The 27,591-nt window shown below is 32.3% G+C and overlaps 2 protein-coding genes across 9 annotated transcripts in view; both read right to left on the bottom strand.

The window, feature by feature from the left end:
- The window catches only part of LOC113867050 (inositol hexakisphosphate and diphosphoinositol-pentakisphosphate kinase VIP2-like), a 29,909-nt gene extending 18,939 nt beyond the window's left edge, over positions 1-10,970 (bottom strand). Inside the window, exons 1-14 of one of the 7 annotated variants that reach the window (XM_027501993.1) lie at positions 10,860-10,970; positions 10,616-10,675; positions 10,285-10,331; positions 9,935-10,018; positions 9,093-9,156; positions 8,366-8,519; positions 6,608-6,678; positions 6,011-6,115; positions 5,795-5,887; positions 2,588-2,662; positions 1,778-1,863; positions 476-682; positions 296-395; positions 125-195 (exon numbers count right to left, since the gene is read on the bottom strand). In XM_027501993.1, the coding sequence (XP_027357794.1) occupies positions 125-195; positions 296-395; positions 476-682; positions 1,778-1,863; positions 2,588-2,662; positions 5,795-5,887; positions 6,011-6,115; positions 6,608-6,678; positions 8,366-8,519; positions 9,093-9,156; positions 9,935-10,018; positions 10,285-10,331; positions 10,616-10,675; positions 10,860-10,910 (1,268 nt within the window). In that variant the 5' untranslated portion in view covers positions 10,911-10,970. Of the gene's footprint in view, positions 1-124; positions 196-295; positions 396-475; positions 683-1,777; positions 1,864-2,587; positions 2,663-5,794; positions 5,888-6,010; positions 6,116-6,607; positions 6,679-8,365; positions 8,520-9,092; positions 9,157-9,758; positions 9,800-9,934; positions 10,019-10,284; positions 10,332-10,615; positions 10,676-10,841 lie in introns of those variants that run through there. The other 6 variants (XM_027501994.1, XM_027501996.1, XM_027501995.1 and 3 more) reach the window with 6 other exon arrangements.
- Positions 10,971-14,501: 3,531 nt separating this feature from the next.
- On the bottom strand, positions 14,502-26,355 carry LOC113867159 (uncharacterized protein YtfP). 2 transcript variants are annotated; one of them, XM_027502245.1, is made up of 16 exons: positions 26,205-26,355; positions 25,998-26,123; positions 25,839-25,898; positions 25,657-25,770; positions 25,485-25,572; positions 24,434-24,579; positions 24,254-24,355; positions 21,679-21,750; positions 21,513-21,612; positions 21,169-21,251; positions 16,733-16,810; positions 16,541-16,639; positions 16,214-16,264; positions 16,072-16,128; positions 15,956-15,997; positions 14,502-14,743 (listed from the first exon to the last, which is right to left on the bottom strand). In XM_027502245.1, the coding sequence occupies exons 1-16, from the start codon at positions 26,319-26,321 to the stop codon at positions 14,666-14,668; spliced, it is 1,413 nt and encodes a 470-aa protein (XP_027358046.1). In that variant the 5' UTR covers positions 26,322-26,355; the 3' UTR covers positions 14,502-14,665. The 2 variants fall into 2 exon arrangements, 1 of the variants encoding a protein (XP_027358046.1); XR_003505143.1 differs by lacking the exon at positions 14,502-14,743 and having other exon boundaries at positions 15,976-15,997; positions 16,546-16,639.
- Positions 26,356-27,591: the final 1,236 nt, after the last annotated feature.

The following is a 27,591-nucleotide window of genomic DNA, read 5'->3' as shown; positions in this document are numbered from 1 at the left end:
GTTTTAAAAATGTAGCAGAACAATCACAAAAGTCTGAGATTTCATTAACCTTGGGTGTGATATTGAGGGAAAGTTGGATGTGATGCTAAAGAGATAAATATTGAAGCCAATGCAGGTGAAATACCTAGTGCGAGGCACCAGCATCCGTGTGGCATCTAACAGATCTTGCAGCTGAATAGCACTTTTAAGTTTTGTCTGTAAACATAAGACCAATAGATCAACCAAGGAAGTTTAAGAATTCATATATTAAATAAAACTTAATATATATTACTGAAGCACTGCAAAATAGTATTACCTCAGATCTAGGTCGGCCACCATTGTATTTTAACATTAAGTTCAGCAGCTTTTCCTCGGTAACCTTTAACTTCACCTTCTGTTTAGGAGTTCTATCACCACTGCCAAAATCCAAAAGAAGTGTATATGAGAAATAATAACACATTCAACAAATCAAATAAAAAAAGGGAGTAGCACATACTGACGAATAACAGCAATTACACATCGTAGTTCCTCAGATTGTCCAGAAGTGCCACTAATACCACTACCCTGACGAGTTAGTGGCTCAGAAGGTTGGACTAGTTCATTTACTTTCCATGGTAAAGTTGGTGGAATCACTGAAGAAAGATGAGGTGCTTTTGCATCCAACAACATCTTCCGCAGAACACAGGCAGCATCATCATAATACCTTCAGCAGCAGCAAGGAAAAATAATGTGATTTTCACCAGAATAAAGGCGTTGGAAAACAAACAAAGCATGCTATAAAGAAAATATTAGAAGAAAGGATAAGTTGTCATACAACAAGCAAATTTACCATAAAATGCATAAATGTTTTTTAAATTTTCTTTACAGTACATGTATACGAGTTTCAAATTCTAATCCTTGTCAGAGTACCTGTTGAAATAGGAAATTTTGTTTCCTTGAAGTAGATTTCATCACTACATAATGACTATGGCACAAAAAAGGAAACTAAATAACAATAGTGTAGCCAAAAGAGAATATTTAAGTTGTTCATGTAATATTTTTAGGGTAATATCAAACAAGTGAGTCTTTGAGATTCATAAGCAGGGTGTATGAGAGACAAGAAAATAACAATTTTAACATTTGAAATGAAAACATTTCATTTTACTTTCCTCATTTCACTGTGTTATGCTATGCACATGAAAATTGACCATGTATTATTTAGAACAAATTTTTTTCCACTTAAAATATAGAACATTAAAAATGATATGCAATCTCCAACCTCTAACATATCAGAAGTGATTCCCTAAAACAAGATAGGTGTAGCAATTAGCAATATTCTTGTCCAGAAATCAACTATATATGCATATTAATCATAATGGAAACCATTAAAATGTTGCTTTTAACAAATTTTTTTTCTTAAGCTTCTTATTATATCCTTTATTTATTTTTTACTCACCTCTCTCCTCAATAGTGGACTAGAAATTCATTATTACTTGAGAGTTGCTAGATGACATAATGGTAATTAAAACATAATAATTAATGTGATCTTGGACTTCTAAATGGATAGATGAATAGGTTTTTTTTTTTTTTTTTTTTTTTTTGAGCAAATTGGATAGAAGAATACAATTAGCATTTTTTCAATATATGCTAAGCATAGAAGAGTACAATTATCAAAGCTCCAACTAAGATATATATCATGTTGGGAGGAGTTGATCTTATGATTTTCTATTTAATAGAAAGAAAGTGAATAGTTAAAGTATTTTGAACCATGCCACTAATATCAAAACACTGCCCAAAAAATCTAATTACAAAGACTGACTTGTGTGAATTTTTAACAAAGCTCCATCCATTCACATCACAAACATACGAGCGTCCTTCACTTCTCAAAAGATCAAATCCACAAACCTGCAAGCAACATAAAAAAATATAGTATGACATGAAGAGGATCAGACAATTATTTTCTTTTAGTTGCATACAGAGGAATTAATTTCAAACCGTGCCCTCAAAAAGTGTATCACATGCATTAAATTCAAATTCATAAAACATTACACAAACTTCTTTAACCCAGCTACATCTTACTAACTATATAATTAGTTCACAGCCTCGTGATCCCAGATCTTGTAGAAGTTAGATAAAGTGAAAAAATAGAATATTAAATTCTGACTTAGGATTTCCATGGAAAAATAAAAAAAGGAGCTACATTATTTCCAATTAAATCTACTGCAATAATATAAAGATTCATTTTACAAAGCATTATGAAATATTCCATTATACAACTTCTCAAGAAGATAGTTATCCGCAAAAGGATTTTGAACACATTTTATAAGCTAATGATCAAACTACACTCAAAAGGAAAAGTAACTACAAAATAAAAGAACAAGCAGCTATAGGTGAAGAGAGAAATAGAAATATGACAGTTGGCCTGATTCAATAGCATAGCAATTTTAAAATATAAAATACGAATACTTGAATACACACTATGATTAATGATTGGTTCAGATATTGTACGCAAATAAATATAGCTGCACAAACAAGGAGGCAGACACCCTATTTCAGAAGATAATAACACAAATAAAAGAAAAATCACTATCTTTAAATAATTTGTAGTTACAACATTTATACAACATACCGCTTGCCTGAATGCCATGCAAACCTTTCTTGCCATTTCTTTCTCACACGGAGTCAGTAACACTGGATACCTAACCTGCCAAATGGGATTATAAACATCCTTCAACATAAAAGTTGAAGTACTGTTTCAAGCATGCAGTTCAGTCCTGCTTTGCAGAGGTACATGTTTGTCCTTTCTATAATTTCACTCAAAAGTAAGACAGCCATGGGATGTTCACATGAGTAGAGAAGAAACACTTTTTAACAACTACCAACAACAAAGATAAACTAATTTAGGCAACTAGAAAGAATAAAAAAGACAGGTGGATGGGGACTGGAAGAGTTTAGAAAATCTCAAAAGCAATGTTTAACTGTGCACATTTGGGGAGGTAGATGATTTAGAATAAAATTACATTGCATTATCTTGGTACAACAAAATATGTGGGTGGGAATATTGAGATTGTAACTCACTTATGTCTCACTGTCACACCTTACTCATCTACAAAATTTGGCCACTCCTATAGCATAAAAGTTGGTTCAGAGTAAATTACAAACCTTCACCAAGCTACAAGAAGTGAAAATCAAAATCTTTCAATTCCAACCTGAAATATTATTTTGGCAACTACTATAAATGTGTAGGGTCAATTAATGCTCTAACTGAGAAGCAATACTAGTAATTGTGGCGTAATTAACACTCCCCAGTATACATATCACATACCCTTGTGTGGTCTGATTTGGATTTTAGACACAGAATTCCAGCATTCTCTCTTATTTCTCTCAAATTACACCATTTTGACTCCCCAACCAATCTTCCACCTCTTCATTCTCCACTATCGCAAACAAGTTCACCCAAATTCCATGCCATGAAAATTTTGACGGGATCCATCTAGATTTATTCCATCTTTAGTCCTTGTTGAGAGAGAGAGAAAAACAACTTCATAGGATGAAACTGTGTGTTGGAATACACAGCAAAGCTATCTATTTCTATTTAATGCTCAATGATTACATGATATCTAAATAATATTTTGCTATCTAAAATCATGCTATTTATGATTATGCTATCTACTTATTTATCGTATTTACATTATTCTCAACACACTCTCTCAAGCTGAAACATATAAATCATGCTCCAAGCTTGTTACATATATAACCAATATGAGGCCCCCTTAAAGATTTAGTAAAGATATTTGTCAATTGATCATTAGAGCTGATGAATCGAGTAATAATATCTCTGAATAAGTTCTTTTCTCTAATGAAGTGACAATCTATCTCATTATACTTGGTCCTCTAAAAAAAGATTGGATTTGAGGCAATATGTAGAGTAGTTTGATTATCACAGATTAAGGTCATTAGCGTGTCCTCTCCAAAATTCAATTCCTTCAGTAGTAGTCATATGAGCTTACAAGTGGCTTATCATGCTTATCCCAGCACCAATCAACAGTATTTTCCATCTTGCTAAGAATATTCAAATAGTCTGTCACAAATCTTGGACTTGCTGGAGTCACATACACAACTACAAGCAACCATTTTTAAATGTTCAAAGTACACTCGAACAAATGGTACAGTAAGAGAGGCAGATTGTGGGCAAGAAAATGTGGACAGCGTGAATAAATAATATGCTCCCCAAGAAACTAACTTTGAGTATTACACTAGTCATTTAGATTCATTAAAAAAAAATCACAAACGAATAATTTTTTTCATTGTTCTTTTTTAGTCTCCAAACCAGTAAAGAGACATTAGAGTTGACAAAGGTTGGTGAGGAAAAGTGAAGATAGCCCTGGGACAGCCACGACTTTTCCACTATCACAGCCACGACTTGTGCTACTGTTCCTGCTATGCAAAACCACAGCACTATTTGCTTTGCCCTGCCGCAGGGGAGCCACCTAGCGCCTCTATCATGCACTATTAAGTATTAACTATTATGCTCTATATAAAGATACCTATTATGCTCTATATAAAGATACCACGTCAACAAGTGAAACAAAAAACTAACACACGCCAACATCCAAGTTAGTTATGTTATCATTTAACTGTAACTAGAGACTAAAACTAATAATTTTGAAACTGTAGGGACTAAAATTTTTTTAAAAAATTATAAGGACCAAAATCAAAATTTGGTGTATATTGAGAGACAAAAAACATATTTAACCCTTTCATTTTTTCCTTACTACTGTAGCATGAAAAATTGCAACTCCTTTCATCAAAGAGCCTATGTGACCATAAGCCCCAACTGTCAATGAGCCAACCACTACTGTCACCAACTGAGACTGCCACACATGCACCTTTGTCAGCATGTCTGTCCCATGTACCACTGTTTTGCACACTGGTATGCAATGTTTTCAAGGCCATGAAACCACTTGACTAACCAAGCCAAGGATATTACCAACAAGGATTTAGTCCCGTGGAAGCAAGTCAATGCCTCTTTGCAAAATGTTCTGTGGTTCTCTGTCTATCCCAAACTATATCCATAATATCAGGCCTTCAAGACTTGTTGATGTCCAAACAAAAGTCAAGAAGGTCTATTCCAATGATGTTCATTGGCTCTATAATATGGTTTCCAACCTCATCTATGAAGGAAGTTGGAAAACATGGATGTGCAGACCTACCTGACCAACCAAGCCCAGTGGAAGGCAATGCCTCTTTCTGCAGTTTTCTATTTCTATGGTTCTCTACAGATTCCAAACTACAGCTGCAATACCAGGCCAACCTGTTATGATGTCTGAAAAAATACCACGGTCTATTCTAATGATGCTCATTGCCTTTATAGCGTGGTTGGAAGAGGACACGTGTAGGCATGTCAAACACCAAAATGGGGTAAAACTTCAGGGGTAGGCTGCACAAAGGAAGGTGTTCCAAGGCCTAATGGTGGCTAGGCAGAGACAGCAATAATTGGCAATGGCCAAAGGTGTATCATAGTGGAGACAGAAAGGAAAAGGATGGCTGGAGAGAGAAACACAACTAAATTAGGTATTAACAGATTAGTGTTTCCTTCCTCTCATCATGATTTAGATTGCATGCTAAGATAGAACAGGAACAAGGGCATATGAAACAATCCATTGTCCAATTTATACAGCATAGGCTCTTATTTATAATAGGAGTCATAAATACAATGAATAATGGTTACCCTATTTACCATAATAACTTACAGCTCATAATATATCACAATATCCTTAATTACTGTATTAAAATAATCTCTAACATTGAGAAAAAGTACCGAAATGTTACTTACTTCCTTCCCATCAGGATTTCTCATAACAACACCATCAACAACAGGAGACTTTCTTGCCTCAGCATGAGCATATTCAGGACCTACTGTATACACCTACAGTTGTTTATTAAAATTTTAAGAGACCATTCTAATATGGTAAAAGATATGGTGAAAGATTCCAAATACGTTTTGAGAAAAAGGAAAATAGAACATAAGAAAATCTCAAAATTGCCAAACCTTAACATCTGTTCCTCCAGTTGGCATAAATTCCTCATAAATATAGGAACCTTCACGCCTCACTCTTCTCACTTCTGGGTGGAACTCACTGGATCTATTGCCAACCTAAGATAACAAAATACCCAAATGGAGATTAAGTTGAATAATTATATATCAAGTTATCAGTAATATAACACATAAAAGAGAGAAAGAAAAACCATAAATTATCAAGAGCATGTTGAAAACAAACCACATCAAAGCTCAAGCTGTTAGGAGAAGGCCAAGATATGTTTTTGATATATATTGTCAATAAAGCATATATGCTTTCTAAAGATCGTACCACAATATATAGCACATGAACATTCCAACCAAGTTAACCCTCCCATTTAAACATAAATATGATAGTATACGATAAGTTGATGTTTATTACAAAGATAGATGAGATCTAATAAAACTTGACCCTTCTGTTAGTCGCTGAGACAGCAGGTAATTAAACCAAAACAGTGTAATCACAATTTGAATTGGAAAAAGAATGTCTTCTAATCATTTCATTTAACAGTAGTATATTATTCTCATACTCCCCCTGCCAATGGAATGGATTTTTAGCCCAAAGCTCACCTTCCTAAATAATTCCTTCATACCTCCACCTGCTGAACTGGGATAATATATCATTATACTGTGGTTATCAGCTTCAAAAAGGCACAAAAATAACAGTTATTACCAACCACATTCAAAAAAATATATTTCTAATTGTGTGTGTGTGTGTGTAATTCAATAATAATTGCAAAACAAGGGCATTGTAGAGATTATAACTTCCATTCATTTCATAGATGGTACAGAAATCATGTTTGACAACTTGAGTATGCCATACCAATGCCCATAAATTTTCATGTACTTCAACAAATAAACAGCAATTAACTTGTGATGCAAAAGAAATAGCATGATGCAAGTGGTTTCAACCAGCATTTCATCATATTATCCAAGATACATCATTGTGATCACCTTATGCCCCAAAGCATGATAAATTAGTAAAAGTCAGCAAGGAAAAGGAATATGAAATTTTCACTTTACCACCAACAGAAATCCCACAAGGTGGATCGGCTATGTGAACAAAACAGTGCCATTGTGTTCTATCAAAAACCAGGAAAGGCCAATTATATTTATTACTTAGGTCTTTCTTAATGGTTTCTCTAATGTCATTTTTAACCAAAGGCCTAGACTGGACAGTTGATAATATGGACACCAATAGCCACAACGCAGAAAACAGAGTTAAACCGTAGTCCACAACTATATAATGTTAGCAAACAATGTCAAAAAATAAATATTGAAGCATAGACAGTCTTGTATGGTGGAATATTAAGTATTAGATTCACTAAAAAGCATGTAATTTGTACACAACAGTCTGACATATTATTTAATATAGTTAAAATATTGGGAATGCAATGTAACAAATAATGTCAAAACTTTAATATTTTCCTCAAGACTTGCAAGACCAGCAAGTCTCTGAAAAGAATCAGCTGCATATGACTTGTGTTGTACAGGTTTGACATATCACAAATGAACTTGGGGCAGTGAAAAATAATAAACTGGCTTTATTTAAAAAATGGAAAATGCTAAGAACACACTTCCTAACATTCTTTTCAAATACACTGTTTATTATTGGTAGAAATTTATTATAAATCACAAAATCATGTGAATCTTGCTCCCACTCCCTATTTAATGGGTCTCACTCATGATTTCGTGATTCCCAATAAATTTCAACTAATAACAAAGAGTGTGTTGCTAGCACTCCCTTTTTCAATAATACACTGCGTTGAATTACTTAATATTTATTTTATTCAACCAAATATTCAAGGACAACATGTAGTTGATTTCTCCCTTATTTCAAGAAATGTCAACATACAAATGCAATAGCAATTAAAATAGAGCTACTAATTGTGGTTTGAAGATGGAATCATTTTACTACTTGCAAACTAAAAAACACAATGATGAACAATTATTTACACCATACACTTTGTAAACTATAGTGTGTGGATGATAGCTATTCCCCATTGTCCTGTGCTATAAATTTGAATATAACTTATTTACAACATTTAGTTGATTTTTCATCCATATCAATGTCCATATTGGCTGTGTAAAAATATTAATATATTTGATTTTTTGAGTATCTTGTGTCTCCATTCCACATATATGTGCTCCATAGTAAAAGAAAACAAGATAAAAAGAATTTCACCCCAAAAGAGTCACTTTCACAATAAAACAAGCCAAGGCAATGTACCTTACATATATGAGAGGCTTTGTAGGGGCAGAAAAATGAAAGGAACAGTTGAAAAGAAATGAGTTTCACCCACACACACACACAACCAACTAGCTTACCATCAACAGGCTTCTCCACAAATGGCTTACAGAAACGCATGCCATTAACCTCAACAAAATCTTCTTCCTCAATAAAGTAATCCAGTTCTTGGTGCGGGACTTCCCGAATTACAAGGGCATATCTTGGAACAGGGATTCCAAACATTTCAAGATGCTTGAAGCCCAAAAATTGAACATTATTAAAAAACATTATCATCATAAAAGAAAAAGCATAAAGCATTTGGGCTGTAATTGGTCATACATTCACAATTAACAACAAGAATAAACAGAAATATAACTTTTTTAATGCATGTCCCAGGGAGGAGAGGGGAGGGGACAGAAATGAAAAACAGACCAGTCCAAGACCAAGATAACTTTAATTGGTTTTTTTTTTTTTCTCTTTTTTCTTTTATGTTTTCCCCTCCTTAGCAACACTTGAACTACACAAACTGAAAAGTTAAGTTATTCAAGTCCTTGGCTTAGCTTCACACTATAAACAATACACAATGACCAGACTTCTGAGGAACAATGACAAAATAGATCAAGCCATAATTTGAAACCCATACCAAATCCTTGAAGAAAAAGTCAGGATTTACTGCATGAGGACCAGGGTTATCACTTATCAGCATACAACCCAATAGCACATTGCAAAGAATTCAAGCAAAAAAAAAAAAAGGCTTTGTCATATTTGAAATTACATAGAAATTTTAACACACCCAAAAGATAAAAAATGATTCCATACACTTACCTCATATACTTTCCTTCGGTCATGAAGTAGGTGTTGGGGCTCCAGTTCATTTACTAAAAAAGGTCTGGATCACAGTGCATGAGCATTTTTTAGATCAATAGACCTTCTCATCCAAACTTTCAAAGCAAAAAAATACGACAAAAATAATAAAGGAATATATTGAAAAAGGAGATATTATCTTTATTAGAGTAGCTAATCCTTCATCTATTGTTTACGTAAATCAGTTACATAGTTACATTCAGTTAAAACTGACTCTAACTGAAAGATGTTAGCTGTAGCCAGCCAGTCTAACTACATGTTGTAATTGTTCACAGTTCAGAAATAAGTTTTCAATAATGAAATACTAGTTCAGATTGCATCTCAGATCTCTCCCTCCACCATTTTCTCTACCTTTCTCCCTCTTTCTCTCATTTTCTTGGAAGCTATACCTTTATCAATAATCAATCTTTATAAATAGAGTTCCTTGTGCATAACAGTATTAACTATTAACACCTCCCAACTTCAATATCAGTCAGAGAAATTCCCTTGAAATATCCATGAGCAAAGCACAAAAAAAAATCTCATATTTAAAGTAGTCTCAACCAAATACACCAGAGAATAAAAAAATATTTTACAAGATGATTGTCAAGAGGATAGCATACATGTAGTGTCATAATATAATTATACCAGCATTTGACCGTCATGGGTGAAAGTAACTGATCATGAGCCTGTATGTATTTTTAGAAAATTTTAGAGTGGCATAATCCAACATTTTAATGACATTGTACTATTGTATAGGCTGATAACTAACAAAATATATACAACATACAACTCAAATAAAGTTGGTAAATAAGGAAGCTTACTTCCTTAAAGCAGCATATGCCTCAGCCTTTTCAAGGGGATATCCCGAGGAATAGAAAGCAATCAAACAATCACATACTGGCCAGCTGAAATAACACAAGATTTAAATTTATTGTTAAAGCAGCATGATTTATACATCGACAAGGTTGACAAAAACAAAATAGTTATACCATAACGTAAATATTCCAAGTGCAAATACCATTAACTCCTTCACACCACAACTTTTTTCTCCCTAGTTTGGACGCATTATTATAAAAGAGGCAGTTGATTACACAGGTGAAGTTTCCAATTTCAGAAAGAACACAAAATGTAGAGCTCAAAGAGTTCAGTTACTGAAATCAAATTATAATACCTCTCTATCGGTTCTTCAAGAATCACCTTGTCGCCGAAATGTATTACCTACGAATAATAAAAAAGTATAAGGAAGTAAAAAAAATAAAAATGAAAAGCGCAACTATAACGGACCAACTCTGCTCTTTCTTTTACAACAAAAAAGTGCATACAATAGAAAACAATACATAAAATCTTTCAAAACTGAAAAACAAAATCACGAACCAACCATACAATACTCATAAGCATTGCAAAAGAAATCTAACGATCCAAACGTCGCCGTTACCAGTAACTTCACGAACAAGCAAAAATCGAAATCAACAGCGAAAAACCAAACCACGGAAAACACATACCTCGAATTCACCAAACGCTTGTAACCTGTCAAAAATCTGGCCCATAGGCGCGGAGAAAACCTGCAAAATAGAATAAAAAGAAATGAGAACAGAAAAACAGAGTCAAGGAACCGCACGCATTCCTGCGAGTTCCAACTCACCGCGTTACTGAACCACGAAAACGCAAAACAAAAAAAGGAAGAAAAAAAATTTGTTGAGAACGATAAAGCGCAAAGAAAGAGTGAACCTCGGGGCCACATTTCACCTTCTTTTCCATAACGCAAACGCCTATCTTGATCTTCTCCGCCACCGCCATCTCCTAAGCGCTGCGATTCAACCACTTCAATGGCGCGAACGTGAAAAAACATTAACGGAACTGAATCCCCGTGTATTCGGGAGAGAGAAAATGCACACGTGAGAACCAAGTAAATGACGGAAACTATTGAGTGTTAAAGAAGATTGCCACTGTTATGAATGAATTAAAATTAGTTCAGACAGTGAAAAACCGAGTCTTAAAGCAACCACAACAACAGGGCCAAGAAAGAGACTCGGAGAAAAAGAAGGGAAAACGGAAGATCAAACGCTGTGCCCGCTATATATAACCGCCACTTAAGACATTTATTTACGCCTCGTGTCTAAATGCTTTGCAAAAATAAAAAAATAATAATAATTTTAAATTCGTTCTCGATAAATTATTTTTTGCAATTTTTAATATAATAAACATATTTTTTTAGTTTAATTCTTACTCTAAAAAATGAGAAGAAGATTGTTTAGAATTTTTAAGAGGAATAAGAAATTAAAATTATTGTGGGAACAAGAAAGCGTCACTCTTGTTGATTTGTTAAGGAAATGGACATTTTGGGATTCTGGAATATGCAATAGAAAGAAGGGTGGAAAACTTTTTCCCGGGAGTAGACTAGTGAGAAGCGTGGGAAAAGGTTCACAAATTGAACTGGATTTTGGGTCTGATTCTCCATATTAGGAACCATCCAAGTGAGCCCAACTTTTACGTTTGCGTTTCACTTCTGCGTCACTGTCTCAGAAATGAGACTGGTGACTATAGTTGTAATATAGGTTAAGGAATGTTTCTTGTGGATAACCTTCAAGCCTAATCTTAGTTAGGACAAAATTTAAGTCTAATTTTTAGATCTATTTAACGTTGTTTATATTTAATATCAAAGTTTTTATTCCAATAATATATGTAATAAAAAATAATATTTAAAGTTGTCATAAATTATTGAAAAATAACACTAAAAATATTTATTATCTTATATTTAAATTTTGTGCTGTTAATTAAGGAGATAATTAAGTGGAATGAAACATGCTACGTTCAGCACCAAATATTAGATGTCTGGTATCAGAGGTCCCCACAAATGACATCATTGACTCCAGCCTAGGTGTTTCCCAGTACTTTCATCCCATTTGCTTTTTTGTTTTCTTGTCATTTTAAATGCACAATCTTGTCAACTTTTTAATACTCTAATAGTATTTCTGTTCAATTATTTTTAAAAAAATAGCATGTTAGGATTTTAGACGATCTTTTATTTAATTTATGATGAAGTAATGTATATGACTATTTTATACTTTAATTGACTTGTTTAAGATTGCTTATAGAATATACTTTCAATATAATACGTACGTAGTTTTGATTAAAAAGCTGAATAATACAAAATGTGAACAATGCACTTAATAGTAGTAATATTATATGAACTTAATATATCTTAACTGAGTAAAATTACTATATCAGTCAACGTTCTTGATTTTAATTCCGTGCATACAAAATTCTACCTGAAAAAATAACTAACAATGTAAATAACATATTTAACAAGCAATATTTTACAATAATTCAGATGAAGTAGTGCGTCACGTTAAAAATTTTAGGTGATGTTTGGTATAAGAAATTTGTCATTATCAATTAAAATATTTTTGTTTGAACGAATTTTTTTAAAGTAAGATTATTAAAACCAAAAATTGAGTTACAGACAAAAAAATTTTTAAGAATAATATAATATTTAATTCGGTATTATATATAAATATTCACTCTTAGTCAAGTTGAAATCGATGAAATTTATATTCAACAAAGACATAAGTTTAGATTTGAGAATTTTGATAGGGAACAATCTACAAGTATATTTTAAAAAAATATACCCTCTAACACACTTATTAATATATTATTGATTATTCAATAAAATTTATTTAAAATTATAAAAGTATAAAAGAAAATGAATTAGACATATAATTTTTTTAATTTTTAAAAATTTTAGCTAATAATTAAAAATACATTAAAAAATAGTATGTTATAAAATATATTACTAACATTCTTCATGAATTTTTATAAGCATTATTTGTCTTAATCCTAATAATTCTTTAAGATCTAATTCACCTAAATTGTTTTGTAAACAATTTATAAGTAACTCAGGCATAGGAGTCCTTCAAAACTAAATCCACCTAAATTTTTCTATAACCAAAACAACAATACATACTATTTGAGTACTCTACTAGGATAAATCGTAACTCTCCATAATTTGTTATTCAACTAAAAAAATAAATTTGAGTAAGAATGAGTCATATATACTTAATAATGATATAATAACTATAATAAATAAGAAAAAAAAATATATAACTCACAAATAATTCGTAATTATGAAACTTAATTATAACATGTTATAATACATTCTAAACACATTTTGAAGAGTTTAAATATAAATTAAGAAATTTATGTAGTTAAATAGATATTTTATTTGATCTACAATTATTATAATCAAACATATAACTAAATCTAAAACAACTTCACATTGTCATAATATTCTCTTTTGTAAGAATAACTTCTAAGAATGACAGTGATAGTCAACGAGTCTCACCCCAACTTAAATTTAAGAAAAAAACTCACTCTTATTGAATTTGAGTTATATTTTCTCTATTTTAAAAAATTAAGTTCAAATTTAAAGGTTTTAATATTCATCTATATTCAAAATAAATTAGAATTTAATTAATAAAAGAATATATCATTATAAATAAGTAATCATTTATCTAAATTTCAAAACCAATTCTTCTTATTATAAAATATTTTACAAAGATTAGATATACTTTTTAATTAAGTTTAACAATTTCATTTTTTACCGACAGTAAATCTTCTTTTCACTTCCAAATTTATTTAAGTATCAAAATATCGAAAACGGATCTCTTGAGTGCTCTTTCTTCTCCCCCACCCTTTTCCCATCTCCTCCTATCCCACCCATCTCCTCCCCTTCACCCTTATCCAACCTCCCTTCCTTCTCCATCTCTTCTTCCTTCACCCCACCTAATCTCCTTCCCTCCCTTTCACCCCTACTCATCTCTCTCCCCTTCTTCCCTTTTCCCTCTTAACTTCCTTATGCTCTTGCCCTCATCTCCTTTTCAGCCTCTCTTTCTCTCTTTTTTTTTCTAATTTTTTCAACACTTTTCCTGCCTTAAGCGAAATTTTTTATTTTTGCTTTAGCTAATTTTCCTAACTTGAGTGAAAATAAGTTTTTTACTAAATTTGCCTATGCAAATTTTGTTTCGCTTGAGTGAATATAAACTGCATGCTACAGTTCCTTCCAAAACTATAGAAAATCTATATCCTAAAATATCATTGCAATCTCCACCATCATGCCCCAATAATATTAAACTTAAAAATACAATTTAATGTGTACATGCATTTTTAAAGTAAATTCATTTTAATGTGGCATGATCAATCTTACATATATTAATTATTAATATGAGTGTTTAACTTAAAGGGTGCAAAGAATCTTAATAAAAAATTTTAAAAAATGTAAAGTAGGATAAGGAGGATGCCACTAGTTGTTTAAAGACAATTCCCTTTTCTTTTAAGTTACTTTAAACAACTCATTGTCTATTAAAGTATCATCCATTAAACTATGTGTATAATCAGAAAAAGGAAAAAAAAAGGTGCATCCAAAATGAATGAGATCATTGTAGTACACTACTACTACTTGTCCTCCTTGACACCCCAGAAAAAAGAAAGACCACGTTGCCCAACAAAAGCATGCAACTACTCTACTATCCACCAATAACCTTGCAAATTTGCGTTCACTTTGAACCTGGATAAGGGCTAAGTGCTAATCCACCAATAGTGGTTCCTGCAATAAATCCTCCCGACCAAGCATTCTGTAAACAAAACAAAGGAAAATGGACGAAGCTCTGAGCCTTGAGTATAGCATCAATCAATTAGTCATAAAGTTATTTTCTTTTTATACAAAAGTGAATGAGCCAGTGGTTCTAGGAAAAACTGGACCCTCAAATTATGCTACATTTCTAATGCTTTTATATAGATACTAAAGCATTAATATCATATTTATTATTAAATGGAATATAATATTTTCTTTTTCACTATAAATTACTTTATAATTCTTTTCCCATTAAATGAAGGCCACTTAAAATTTCATTTAATTGCCAGCAATACATTGACCCTACAGAAAACTACTAACCTAGTTTCTTTTAGCCTTTTCCTTCAAAGGAGGAGTCAAGCTAAACAAATTTTAGAAAAGCTCCAAAAAATGAAAAAAGCAATTTTTTAATGAACAAAAAGAAAGTTATAGAAACTAATTAGAGATATTCTATCTTTGAGGAAAAAAGAACCTTAAAAAAGTTGGGTCAAGCACTACATTAGTTCTCATATGAGACTAACAAAAAAAATTGCTATATCTCTACGTACATTCTCATGTTGAGTAGTGTTATGAATACTCTCTAACACACTCTTAATTATTAGTTAAAATTTATTAAAAAATTATAAAAATATAATAAAGAAATATTAAATTAGGAGTAAAAAAGAATAGAACCCCTATAATTTTTGTAGTTTTGAATAAATTAAATATTAAATGAAAAAAGTGTATATATTTATTATTTTGAAAATATGAAAAAAATTTAATAATTTCTTTATTTAGTAATTAGGAGAATTTGGGGGAAAAAAGGTAAGGGAATTTAGAATTATTCTAATGAGATATAAATCACTTTCATTGACTACCAAAATACACTTTCATTGACTACCAAAATACCATGAGTCGACACCCTTCTTTTTTAGTGTATAGTATGCTTCAAATACTTTGAGAGGAATAATCATAGGGCTTATGCTATCTAAAAGAAATACGCCAAATGTGGGGCAACTTGAAAGCACAAGAATATCCAATGACAGCTGAAGTTGAAGTGAAACTGCAAACAAACATATACCTCGAGCCAAAAAAATATTCTCCATGGTAAGACTTAAACACTCCAGCGTATGAAACACACAAGATTATATTATTAATAACTTAGGAAATTGGGATTATTTTCTATCAACCATAAGTCAATTAAGCCTCCATTATTATAGTCACATATATTTACCTGGAAATTGAAACCACCAGTTACCCCATCAACATTCACTATCTGCAAAATAATGTACCTTGGAGTTATGGTTACCTCTTTGAAAGTTAAAATAAAATAAACAAGTTTTCAGCTACCTCTCCAGCAAAGAACAGGCGCGAGCAAATTTTGCTTTCCATTGTATTAAGTGAAATCTTCAAAAGAAAACAAAAAGTAGCTGAATTTCTAACAAAAGGAACAGTAGGGGGAAGAGCAGAAAAACTGAGAAAGAAAAAGAACCTCCGATAAGGGAACACCACCGGCTGTAACAAATTCATCTTTAAATTGACCCTTCATTAGAGCAAAAACAAATTGTAATAATGAGGATACAAGACAATATTAATATTACAGTTTTGTTTACAACAACTCTTAGAGCTGATTTTAAGCATACAAGTATAGCAAACTTCTATTAGAAATAAAAGCATTTATTACATTTTTGTACTTTTTATGTAATATATACTTACTTTTGCCAGAAAAAGAAAACAAACTATTTATGAATGATTAAAATCAATCCTAAGAGTAATGTTAACATTTGCCTTAATATTAAGAAAGGATAGGAAATCTTACCTTGCCTGTAACTTCAAATATGCAGTCCTTTAATAAAGAACCAATGGACATCAATGAACTATTTGAAATGGAAGCCCAGAGCATATCTTCGCTTAAACCCTACATATGAATAATATTTATATAGTTCGTAAAAATTTATTTTCCCTAGTTACAACTCTACCTTAATTAAAAAATTAGAAATAGCTACAAGACCTGCCGTTCCAACACATAGCTCCAAAATCTTTTTGATATGCCAAATTCAGGAGGACAGGAATTGAGTACCTTTTGTTTCTGCAAAGGCACAGGCAAAAAAACTTACTGCAACCATTTTGAACATGATTGGTCGTAATTTTCAGTGAATGATATCATAGTTGAAATTTACAAGGAATAGCCGGTGATCAATCTGCTTACATTGAAATCAAAGCAAGTTTCTGAATTCAAGTAAAATAAAAAATTGTGAAAAGGAGAAATTTATTACATGATTGTGGCTATCTAGGTACTACTTCATACTAAATCAACAAAAAGATATTAGATAGAGTTCATGCAAATCTATATTGCAGACTTATATTAGACATTCCAGCTGGAGAAGTGTTAAGAACACATTCTCTAATACACTTTTTTTAAAACATTCTCGATTATTCAAAAAGTTTTTGCTCTATTATTCCAGCTGGAGACCCATGTAACTTTTATGATTTTCAAAAAATTTTAACCAAAAATAATAAATAGTGTATTAGATAGTGTGCTGCTAGCATTTCTCTTCCAACTACTAAGCCAAACCAAAATTTTGGCTCTTTGTAAACAGTTAAGTTCCATAAAATACCTAGCAAGGTAAATGGATTTATGCTACATATGATGGACAAGGAGCAAATAGAAATACAAGACTAGAAGTGCAAGCAAATAACTAAATTTGGCATATTATCGTAGGATTGGGTAAAAAAAGCTCTTAAAAGGATAGACAATGGTAAAGCAGTTAACCCCAATAATATTTCCATAGAAGTTTGGAAAAAATTGAGAAAATAAGGACCGGAGTCATGGTAGTTAAAATTGAGAGTTGAATTTTGGTTAGCCAAACATACAGATTGTAGCAGAAATTGGAGCAAAGTAAAATTGCAGTGAAATCGCGTTTTGGATCGTAAAATTGGTGAAATCATGATTTGCTTCCTATTTCAACAAAATGCGGGTCAGATCTGGATCTGGTCCAAATCCTTTATAACCGGAGCTTGACCCAACTTATATTTAGGCACGAATGAAGTCTCACGATCCTAAATCCTTCTTTTCTTCTTTGTCGAACCCTAGACCTCCTCAAAGCGACTTGGTGTGCATTGTCCAAATGTTTAATCGTAAGTTTTTCACAATCTCTTGGGTTTTCTCTGCCCCAATATTACTTGTTGGCTATTTTCTTCTTATTTTGCTCTGTTTTTTTTGTGGAACCCCAAACCGACAACGCGACAACAACTTGTTAGTTGTTTTCTTCTTGCTTTGTTTGTTTTTTTCATCTTGTTTGAGAATGGCTTCAAACATGGCTCGTGGTCAAAGCTCAAGTGGTGGTGTTTCTAGGTCACTCAACTGACAACTTCATTGCCATGGGCTCCTCAAGCGTGCCTCATAGGTTGGTTCCTCAGAATGTTTGTTGAAATAGGGGTAAGGTGGGACAAAATTATGGATTTTCAGTTCAAGGAACTATAAAGGTTCAGTGCAAATTCTGCCAAAAGATATTAAAAGGAGGTATATATCGCTTAAAGCACCACTTGGCTAAAACAAATCAAAATGTTGAACCTTGTGGATCTATTACTAAAGATGTGAATAAGGAGATGATGGAAATTATTACTTCCTTGATGAAAAAAACAACTAACAAAGTTGACTCTTTGGAAATTGGTGAAAAGAGAAAGTCACTAAAGGTGCTGGAGTTGAGTGTTGGGATTGGACAGTTTTGCAAGAAAAGGAGTGTTGGTTTACAAGCCACAATAAACAGCATATTCAAGAAGGGTATAAGGGAGGATGCATGTCAAGCAATTGCAAGATGTTTCTACAACAATATCATAGCTTTTAATGTGGCAAGAAGTGAAGAATTTCTTGTTATGTGTGAGTTAATTGCACAACACGGCACAGGATTTAAACCACCCTCTTATCATGAGATTTAAGCAAGAAGTGAAGTTGACAATGGACCTTATTAAAGATCATAAGACTATTTGAAAGAGTGTTAGCTGCACAATAATAATAGATGAGTGGACTGACAAAAGGAAGAAAATCATTCTGAACTTCTTAGTAAATAGTCCTAAAGGTATAGTATTTTTTAAGTCAATTGATACTTCTCATATCACTAAAATAACTAACAAAATATTCAAGATGCTTGATGAAATTGTGAAAAAAATTAGTAAGCTAATTTAAAATTGGTAAAAAGCAAGAGTGAGCTAGACCTTGATAATGTTTCATCTGATGATGAGTAATTGCAGAAAATGATGTTGCGGATATTAAAGGGTTGAACTTGGATGTACACAATTTGGACTTGGATGGAGAGAAGAACTTGGCCCAAAACCAAGATAGACAGAATGTTGTTGAGAATGATGTTGATATGCTAAATTTGGATGATGAAGTTGATGGAAATGAAAGTGAATACCATATGGTGGATCTTTATGATTTTAATGTGGCACAATTGTTAGATTAGACATCTTAAAATATTACTAGTTAGTAGTTGAGTCTTGTAATTTCAAAAACATGGTGATTTGGTTATTTTAGGTTGTTAACTTGTCACATTATACATTATGTCTGATAGTTTTCTTATGGAATATGGATTATTAAAGTACTTTTAGTGATTTAATTTTTTTTTTTTAATTTCAGCTATTTTACATGCAAAATATGAACTTATATACATGTATATATGATTTTTGTAAAATCTTCCAATTACATTTACGATTTTTACTTCCTTTAACTATTTGAAGTAAAATCCCGATTTTAACTACCTTGATTGGAGTGGCCTACTAAACTCTTTAATGAGATTTTAAGATTTAAGAATATGAATGAAGGAAGAGCTATTTGACTCTTATATATAAGAACAAGAGCAATATCTAAAATTGTGCAAAGATATTAAACTTATGAGTTATACTATAAAGTTGTGGGAAAAGGTGATTATGTCAGACTCTGAAAAATATAGGTCAAAATTGTGTGTTCTCCTGCTAGAGATTCTCAAATAAATAGTTGTACAATTTGATTTTCAGTCCTAAAAAATACCTATCCTAATTAAGGGAATAATAACATAAATACACTATACAAACATGCAGATTTGCTGACCAAATATTTTGTCAATAAATTTCACTATCAGATTAAACATAAACTATGAGAAGAAATTAGAATTGCAAAAAATCAATTTGATTTTATGCTAGGATAGTCTACAACAAAAGTTATATATTTTTTACGAAAGATAATAGAAAAATATCACTACAAAAAAAGACTTACCTATGGTTTTTATTGACTTAAAAAAGACATATGATCGAGTACTAAGGAAAGTACTATGAAAGACTTTAAAAAAAAGAGTCTACATGTGTGAGAACTACATGTGTTGAAAATTAAAATTAGAGATGATATTATAACACAAATTTCCAAATTCAGGTACTTAGGATCAATTATTTAGAATGATGAAGAAATTAATAAAGATGTTACTCATGAAATATACACTAGATGATTAAAGTGAAGAAAGACATCAAAAGTTATGTGACCCTAAAATACTTATCAAGCTGAAAGAAAAATTTTACTATACTGCAATACAACTAGATATCCTATATGGTAGTGAAATTGAGTCTTAAAAGAACATAAGAAGAAAGTGAGAGTGCCAAAAATGAAAATGTTTAAGCAAATGAGTGGGCAAACGAAAAAAGATAGGATATAAAATGATAGTGTACAGGAAAATATTGAAGTAATACCTATAGTAAAAAGATGACTGAAAGTTGTCTAAGGTGATTCGATTATATGCAAAGAAGACCATTGGAGGCACTAGTAAGGAGAGCGAATTGCATGACTTTTAGTTTGATAAAAATGAGTCAGGTGAAACCCCAAAAAAACCTTAGACGAAGTTATTAGAAAGGAAAAGTCCATTTTACCTCCTTGTATGTTTAGTCATGTGCAATTTGGACCCTGACTTTTGAAAGTGTGTAAAGCAATGCCTTATACTTTTAAAAGTATGTAAAAAAACTCTTTCATTACTCAATCGTCCAATTTCTCCATTTCTTGGACAAAAATTTTCTCAAATCCCTAATCTCTCCTCTCTCTACAGCGGCCAGCATTTTTGTCTAAAAAAGGGAGAAATAGGATAGCTGAGTAAAGGAAAAGCTTTTTACAAATTTTCAAAAGTATAGGATGTCGCGTTGCACACTTTCAAAAGTCAGGGTCTAAATTGCACATAACCAAACATACAAGGGGGTAAAATGAATTTTTGCTTTATTAAAAGAAACATTTTGATTAATAAAATTTCTGAAATTTTGGTTTTTGCCCGAGCCCAATGGCATGGATGATTCATGTAGCCGATCTTAACTAGTGGAATAAGGCTTGGTTGTTGTATATAAACCAACTAAGAAGAGAACCACATTGACTAATTCATATAAATAACCTTCCATTTCCAATAGAATTTTGCAGAAAGCACTAGAACCATTATTTACCGCACATTGATGCTTGTGTTGAGAAAGAATGGTGTTTAAACTTCCCACATGCAAATCAGGTATAAAATCAATAATAAGTCTGCCTGCATCCAAATGATAACAATATCTTTAAAAGGAAGAACAGCAATGTTGGAAAACTTAAGAATAGAAGAGAAATCACTTAAGTGAAAATTATTTACAAACCCTACAAAGTTACAAGCATAAGAAGATATTACATCTGAAATGATTTGCAAACAAATTGGAATCCTAAATTATTATATCAAATTCATTTCAAACAAGAATTCATTTCAATTCTATAATAGTTTTAAGGATTCCAAACACTATATGGAAAAACTTTTCTTTACCTTTGTATCCTAAAGTGAACAAATGACGAGCTGCCCAAGCAGATAATCGAAGAATAACTGGCCCACTGAGCCCCCAATGAGTAACTAACATGGGACCAACCTAAAATTTCAAAATATTATGTGTATATGTTTTCACTATTCAATCTGTGGTAATAACAAAACATACCTGTGTAAGCTGAGGTATATTCCTTTGGACACTATCCAATTTTAGCCTCACTTTAACTTTAGGGAATGTAACCTGATGAATAAGTAATAAAAAAAAAAGTACAAAAGAAACAATCTTGAGTTAATCAGCAGAAACTCTGTAATCACTAGTCATGAATAATGAGTTTGATTCCTCAACTTTGCAATAGATAGCAAGGAAGGTTAAACTCTCCTGGCACTTCCTGTTCTGCTAACTGTTAGATTTCATCTTAAAATCAATTGGCACAAAGTGAAATTTCCCAACAGGTTTATAAACCACTCCCTACCCTAGTAATTAAGGTGGGTGACGCAGAAAAAACTACAAAAATAATAGAGATCTCCCATACAAGCCACATAAACAACTGAAATGAACTATAGGAGCTAAGCCTAGCTCATGTTGACCTTGAAATTCCCTACTCATCAAGTTGCCAATCTTTGCTAGACAAAGACCAAAGGCTACTGGTTCCATGAGGAAGGTAGTGCACATGCTTCTTGAATCATGGCAGCTCCATTCTAAGCATTTCTGAATCATGAAACAAATCTAGATGATGTATATAGCTGAGCTCGTCATCTGAGAAAGGAATGCCTGAGACCAATGTATCCATTCAAAATATGGATCTTTCAAACTTCCAGAAGAGACAAAGTCCATAATCAATGGGAAGAAGCTTTACCTGATCAAACCTTCCAAACCCTCAAGCTTCCTAACCAAAAGACTTTTGGCTTGTCTGTCCATGTTTAAAATTGGTACGTCCAAAATCCCAATCTAATGAACAGCAGCTACAAGGAAACTAGAAGTTCCAATCTTCTATGATCACTTGCATCAAAATCATGAGAAATGAACTGCTTCAATGATGCAATATTGCATATTTTCTTCTTCTTATGATGCATACTACCATTATCCTTGTCATTAACATTAGAAATGGAGCATGTCACCCTCACAGGGACAGTAGATGGCACATTGGCAAAATGATCAGGGTCAAGAAGGTAATCTGCAACTTCTCTTAACCTGTCTCCTCTCCCCAACCCTCACTAAACATTTCAGTCCTGATTGTCCAAGAGCATTGCCAACAAAACTTTTCAGTTTGTTTGGTTCATAATGTTTCCCATCAATTGATTTCACAATAGCAATATTTTCGCCATGTCAGTTTCTAAAATAATATGCACTTCCCAAATAGGGATTGGTCCAATCCCAACTTTTATTGCTTTCAATATATCCTTAAAACATCTATGCAACCTATAATCCCAAAAACTCCAAAAGTTATCACATAACAACAGCCTACTCTATAAAACAGGTTTCACACACCAAACCACTATATTGGAGATGTCACCTGATAACACAAGCTTCTTCAGTTTCCAGAAAAAGCCAACATGACAAAACTCTTACCACCAGAGACTTCAGCCTTTGTTAACAACTGTACATCCTCAATATTGGTGCCAGAGATTGTAGTGGGAAGGTGGCTGTCAGATCCAAAGATAGGGAAAGAAGAGTGTCAGATGGTGGTACTGTCCTACCACCCAGGATTTTTTGTTTTCTCACTAACCGGTGAACATAAAATGGAAAAATATAAAAGGGGAAAATCAGGACATAGTCTTCACATCCCCTGATGAATAAGTTCTCCCCTCCACTTTATGATACAAGGCCTTCCTGCCTGAAAACATTCATATACTATTTATCCCTAGATACTCCTCCTCAGTGTTGTGAAAATAAAGCCTCTGCGCTTATCTATATAATTCAATGTGAAACAATGTACAAGCCTCCAGTATTTCCTCAGTTCATGGCTTCATGCTATATTTCACTTATAATGTCCCTAAAACTGCCATAAAATTCCAAGTTTCTGTCTCTGCCTCTTACCCTCATTCCCTCACTTGCAATTACAAAAGCCCAGATCACCATCCTTTGAAAATTCCCACAAAACCAGTTCCACTTCTCTTCATCCATATCAGTCAGCTCAGCTACACAAAATTTGAGCTAGCAAGCAGCTCAAGTTTTGACAGTGTTTCAACTGTATCAATTTTTTGTCCCAACTAGAAATGGTGGCTTACTGCCAGTTTCTCTTCTATATTTGTAGAGAAATCCAAATCCTGGTCCATAAAATCTAACTGGAACCGATATTGTAAACCAATTCTATTTCTAATACTATCCACTTATCATTAACAAAACAGCCACCAGGGCATATCGTAACCCATTCATAGTAGACACAGCTTTGTTCAGTGGATATGCTCATTTCAGCTATCCACAAGCACACTCCTCCACAAATATTAGAGAATTGTAACAGATTTTGTCTCACTCAGTAAACTTTTTGGTAACCTCTTATTTGTGAAAGATGGAAACCGTCCATCATTCAATGTTTTCCCCTTTCTCAATCTATAGTTCACAAATGAATGATGGCAACTCCCATTATCACAATAAAAAGTAGACAAGCATGCTGATACTGAAAAGCTATATTAAAAAAATTGTATGGCCAAGAAAAGAGGGGAAAATGGTGTAGAAAAAACAAAGCAGAACTTGAAAGTTTCTTAAAATTATAGAGCAAGAGCTTCACAGGTTGATAATTTACCCCAGACAACTCCCGCAAACGCAAATCTTCAATTTTAAAAGTAAACAAGCTCGGAACCGGATCCACGATTGAATGACCAAGCTGAGATGCAAGAGTATAACCCTATGACAGAAAGAAACTGATTTTCAAATTATGATATGATTCGTGTATTATTTAAATAAATTAATTGTCCACCACAACCTGTCGGCTACTACCACTAGCGATCAATAGATAATCAGCTTCAACATGTTCAGCATGGTCAGGTGGTCGCTGCTCAACCTCGAGAAGGAATTTGCTACTAGATAAAATAGACACTGCCGTGACAGTTTTTCTGGTCTGCACAGATACTATTTGAGAATACACCGTTCAGCATTGACAAATTGAACGCACATCATTGTATATCCTGAATTAAAATGATTGTAAAGCAGAGACAGAAGAAGTGGACAATCATGATTTCTAATAATTCGTTAATGAATTTCATATAGATAGGGATAAAGGAATATGCAATTTAGCATTTCCAACATGCACAGATACCATGTTATCAACAAATCCCTCCATTTTGTGAAATGGATACTTCATGTTTATGTAGAAAGAACCAAGATAAGTGTAGTGAAGCATGGTTTTAATGAATTTTGATTAACAAATTATGAATCACAGATTTTAAATTTATATTAGTGTTTTCAATGAAAAAATAAAAAAAAAACTTTATTTAATCCGGATACATGAAAAGATATAGACACTAAATGATCTACTGTGTTTTATACATCGTCCAAAGCTCAATCATTTGGTAACATAAAGCAAAATCTACCATGATTGTGTATATATACTGAATTGAAGGCAAAATTAACTTCTAACAACTTTCAACAACTTTTGGGATAAATTATTTTCCTGTTCATAGTAAATTCTGAAATGGAATAGAAAACCAAGACTTTAGCTAAGATTTTAATCTAACATTTCATATACAATATTTGGGCTTAAGACCATGGCAGCTATTAATGGTTAGATTTGAAATATTTGCCTATAACTAAATAATAGTTTAGCTAAAGAAAAAATTGAACCGTGAACTAATATTTATATTCAGAGAGAACTTTAAAATAATAAAAAGCCTGATTCACCCGCTATTTTACCTGGGGACTAGGATTTAACCTCAAAGAATCACACTGTATCAGTAGTTTATAAATACACAAGATTTCATCATCCAGAATCCAGATAATGCAAAAAGCCAAAAGCATTACTTACTGAGTCAACATACCTCCCCTTTGCTTTACTTCAGACATTAGACAATCAATTATAGAAGAAGAATTATTGCTGACAGGAAATACCCTACCATCATCCTCAATCTAAAACCAGTTAATCAGAAATCAGAAATGTTCACTTGAAAGTCGAAACAGAAATAAGTAACAAGCATCTTTTCCAAGGACAACCTTCAGTTCCACCCCATGGAAGGCAAACCAAGACATTGTATCCACAGGGCCATGCAAATTAAAGAAAGATCCTCTCAGTTCCTTGTGACCCCTTGGATAGTTTTCTGCCAAAATCTACAAACTAATCATATTCCAAACATTTAACAGACTATGCCACAAGAAAACAAAGAGTTTAAAGTTACCATATTGTCAGAACAGTGGCCATTAGTGACATTGCACCGGCCTCCTCCAGAAATTTTCACCTGCCAAAAACACTAAGAAAATGAGAAAATTTCAAAATTGAATAACATGATATCATTATTCATTCACATGATGATAGGAAAAAGGGAAATAACAGAGACCTTGGAGAGAGGCTTTCCCTTCTCAAAAAGCACAACACTGAGATGGGGTGCCACAGTCTTAGCATGAATTGCTCCATACACACCTGCTGCTCCACCCCCGACAACCGCCAACACCTCTTCCTTTGACTACACAGTGTTAAGAGTCTTAGTCATATCGAAGACAAAGGTTGTTTGAAAGCATACTTAGTTAGAAACAGAATAACCTACCTTTGTGACTTGGCAAATTATATGGCTGCTGCACTTTCTTTCACTACGTTTGTAGTTATTGGTAGAAAGCAGTGAGAAAAAGGGATTTCTAGAACCTGAGAAGCATTTGGTTAACATGTTGTTATGCTCAGTCTGTAATAGCTCTCATCGATTCATCCCATTGCAAATATGCTTCTGCTCTGTCACTTTATAGGCCCACCTTGATGCTCTTGATTTGGGTTTGGGGTAAGTGAAGAGAAGTGGGATAAAACAATAGGAAAAAACTCTTCTCGTTTTTACTTTTTTTTTTTTAAATGCACTTATCTAATGATTGAAAAGAATGTTGTTAAAAAAAATTTAAAAATTGTTAGATTACAGCAAATATTTTGTGTTTTTATTTATAAAATTATCACACTTTTTTATTTTACTTTTTGTTTTAAATATTTGAATAAAAATACTAAAAATAATAAATTATTTTTTAAAAATAAATATTTAATCATATTAAATAAAGAGATAAATTTTAAAATAAAAATTATTAAAAAATATTTAATGTAAAAATGCTACTTGACATGATAAAAAAGCGAATTAACTTTCTTAACAATCTGTGTTTAAGAAGTTGCATTAACAAATTATATATAGAGGTAGATTATTTAATTTTAATTATAAAAAATGCTTATTTATGGTTTTTTAAAAGTTTATATAAGAAATAATAACAAATTGCTATATAGGGTTTAAGGTATAGCAAAGCTCATTCCGAATAGTTGGCTTTCTGACATAGACATCATTATCATTATCAAGATATTTGAAGCACAACAACTGTACTCACTTTGTAGAGATTCTTTCAAGTGATCAAATACCTTAATATAAACATAGTGAAAAGTAAGAGAGGTGCAGAACTTTTTCATCTCATGATGAATGAAAAAAGAACTATCATATTTCATCTATCAATGTCTTGTCATAATGTGGACAATATCTTGTCGCACAAGACATGAATCTATTTGCAAGATCTTAAACTTTTCAACAATGCAAAATTTTTCTATAAACGGTCATTCGATTTGTAAGACATGAACTAATTATTGTGTTAATTTGATTTTTTTTAAGAGCTAATCTTAATAAAAATATGTTTAGGGTTTAAGCCAAAAACTTTTGATAGACAATTATTTAATCTTATCCATTAAAATATTATGTTTTATTTATGATAAGAGTTTGTTAAATATCTATATGTAGTAGCATTGAATTAAATTTTGTTAACTAAATCAACACTTATTCTATTCTTTATATTTTTTCCCACTTTGCATCATTTAATAAATTTGTAGTAAATTATTCAATACAAATAACATAATTAAAGGTGAAACAAGTAGATTTGCTAGTTTGGGACCTTTTTTTCAAAATAATTTGTAAATTAAGT

Source organism: Abrus precatorius, unplaced genomic scaffold (genome assembly GCF_003935025.1).
Source record: "Abrus precatorius isolate BTA unplaced genomic scaffold, Abrus_2018 Scaffold5, whole genome shotgun sequence".
In the NCBI taxonomy this organism is placed as follows: domain Eukaryota; kingdom Viridiplantae; phylum Streptophyta; class Magnoliopsida; order Fabales; family Fabaceae; genus Abrus; species Abrus precatorius.
Note: the sequence above shows the minus strand (reverse complement) of the source record. Positions and strands in the feature narration are given on the sequence as shown.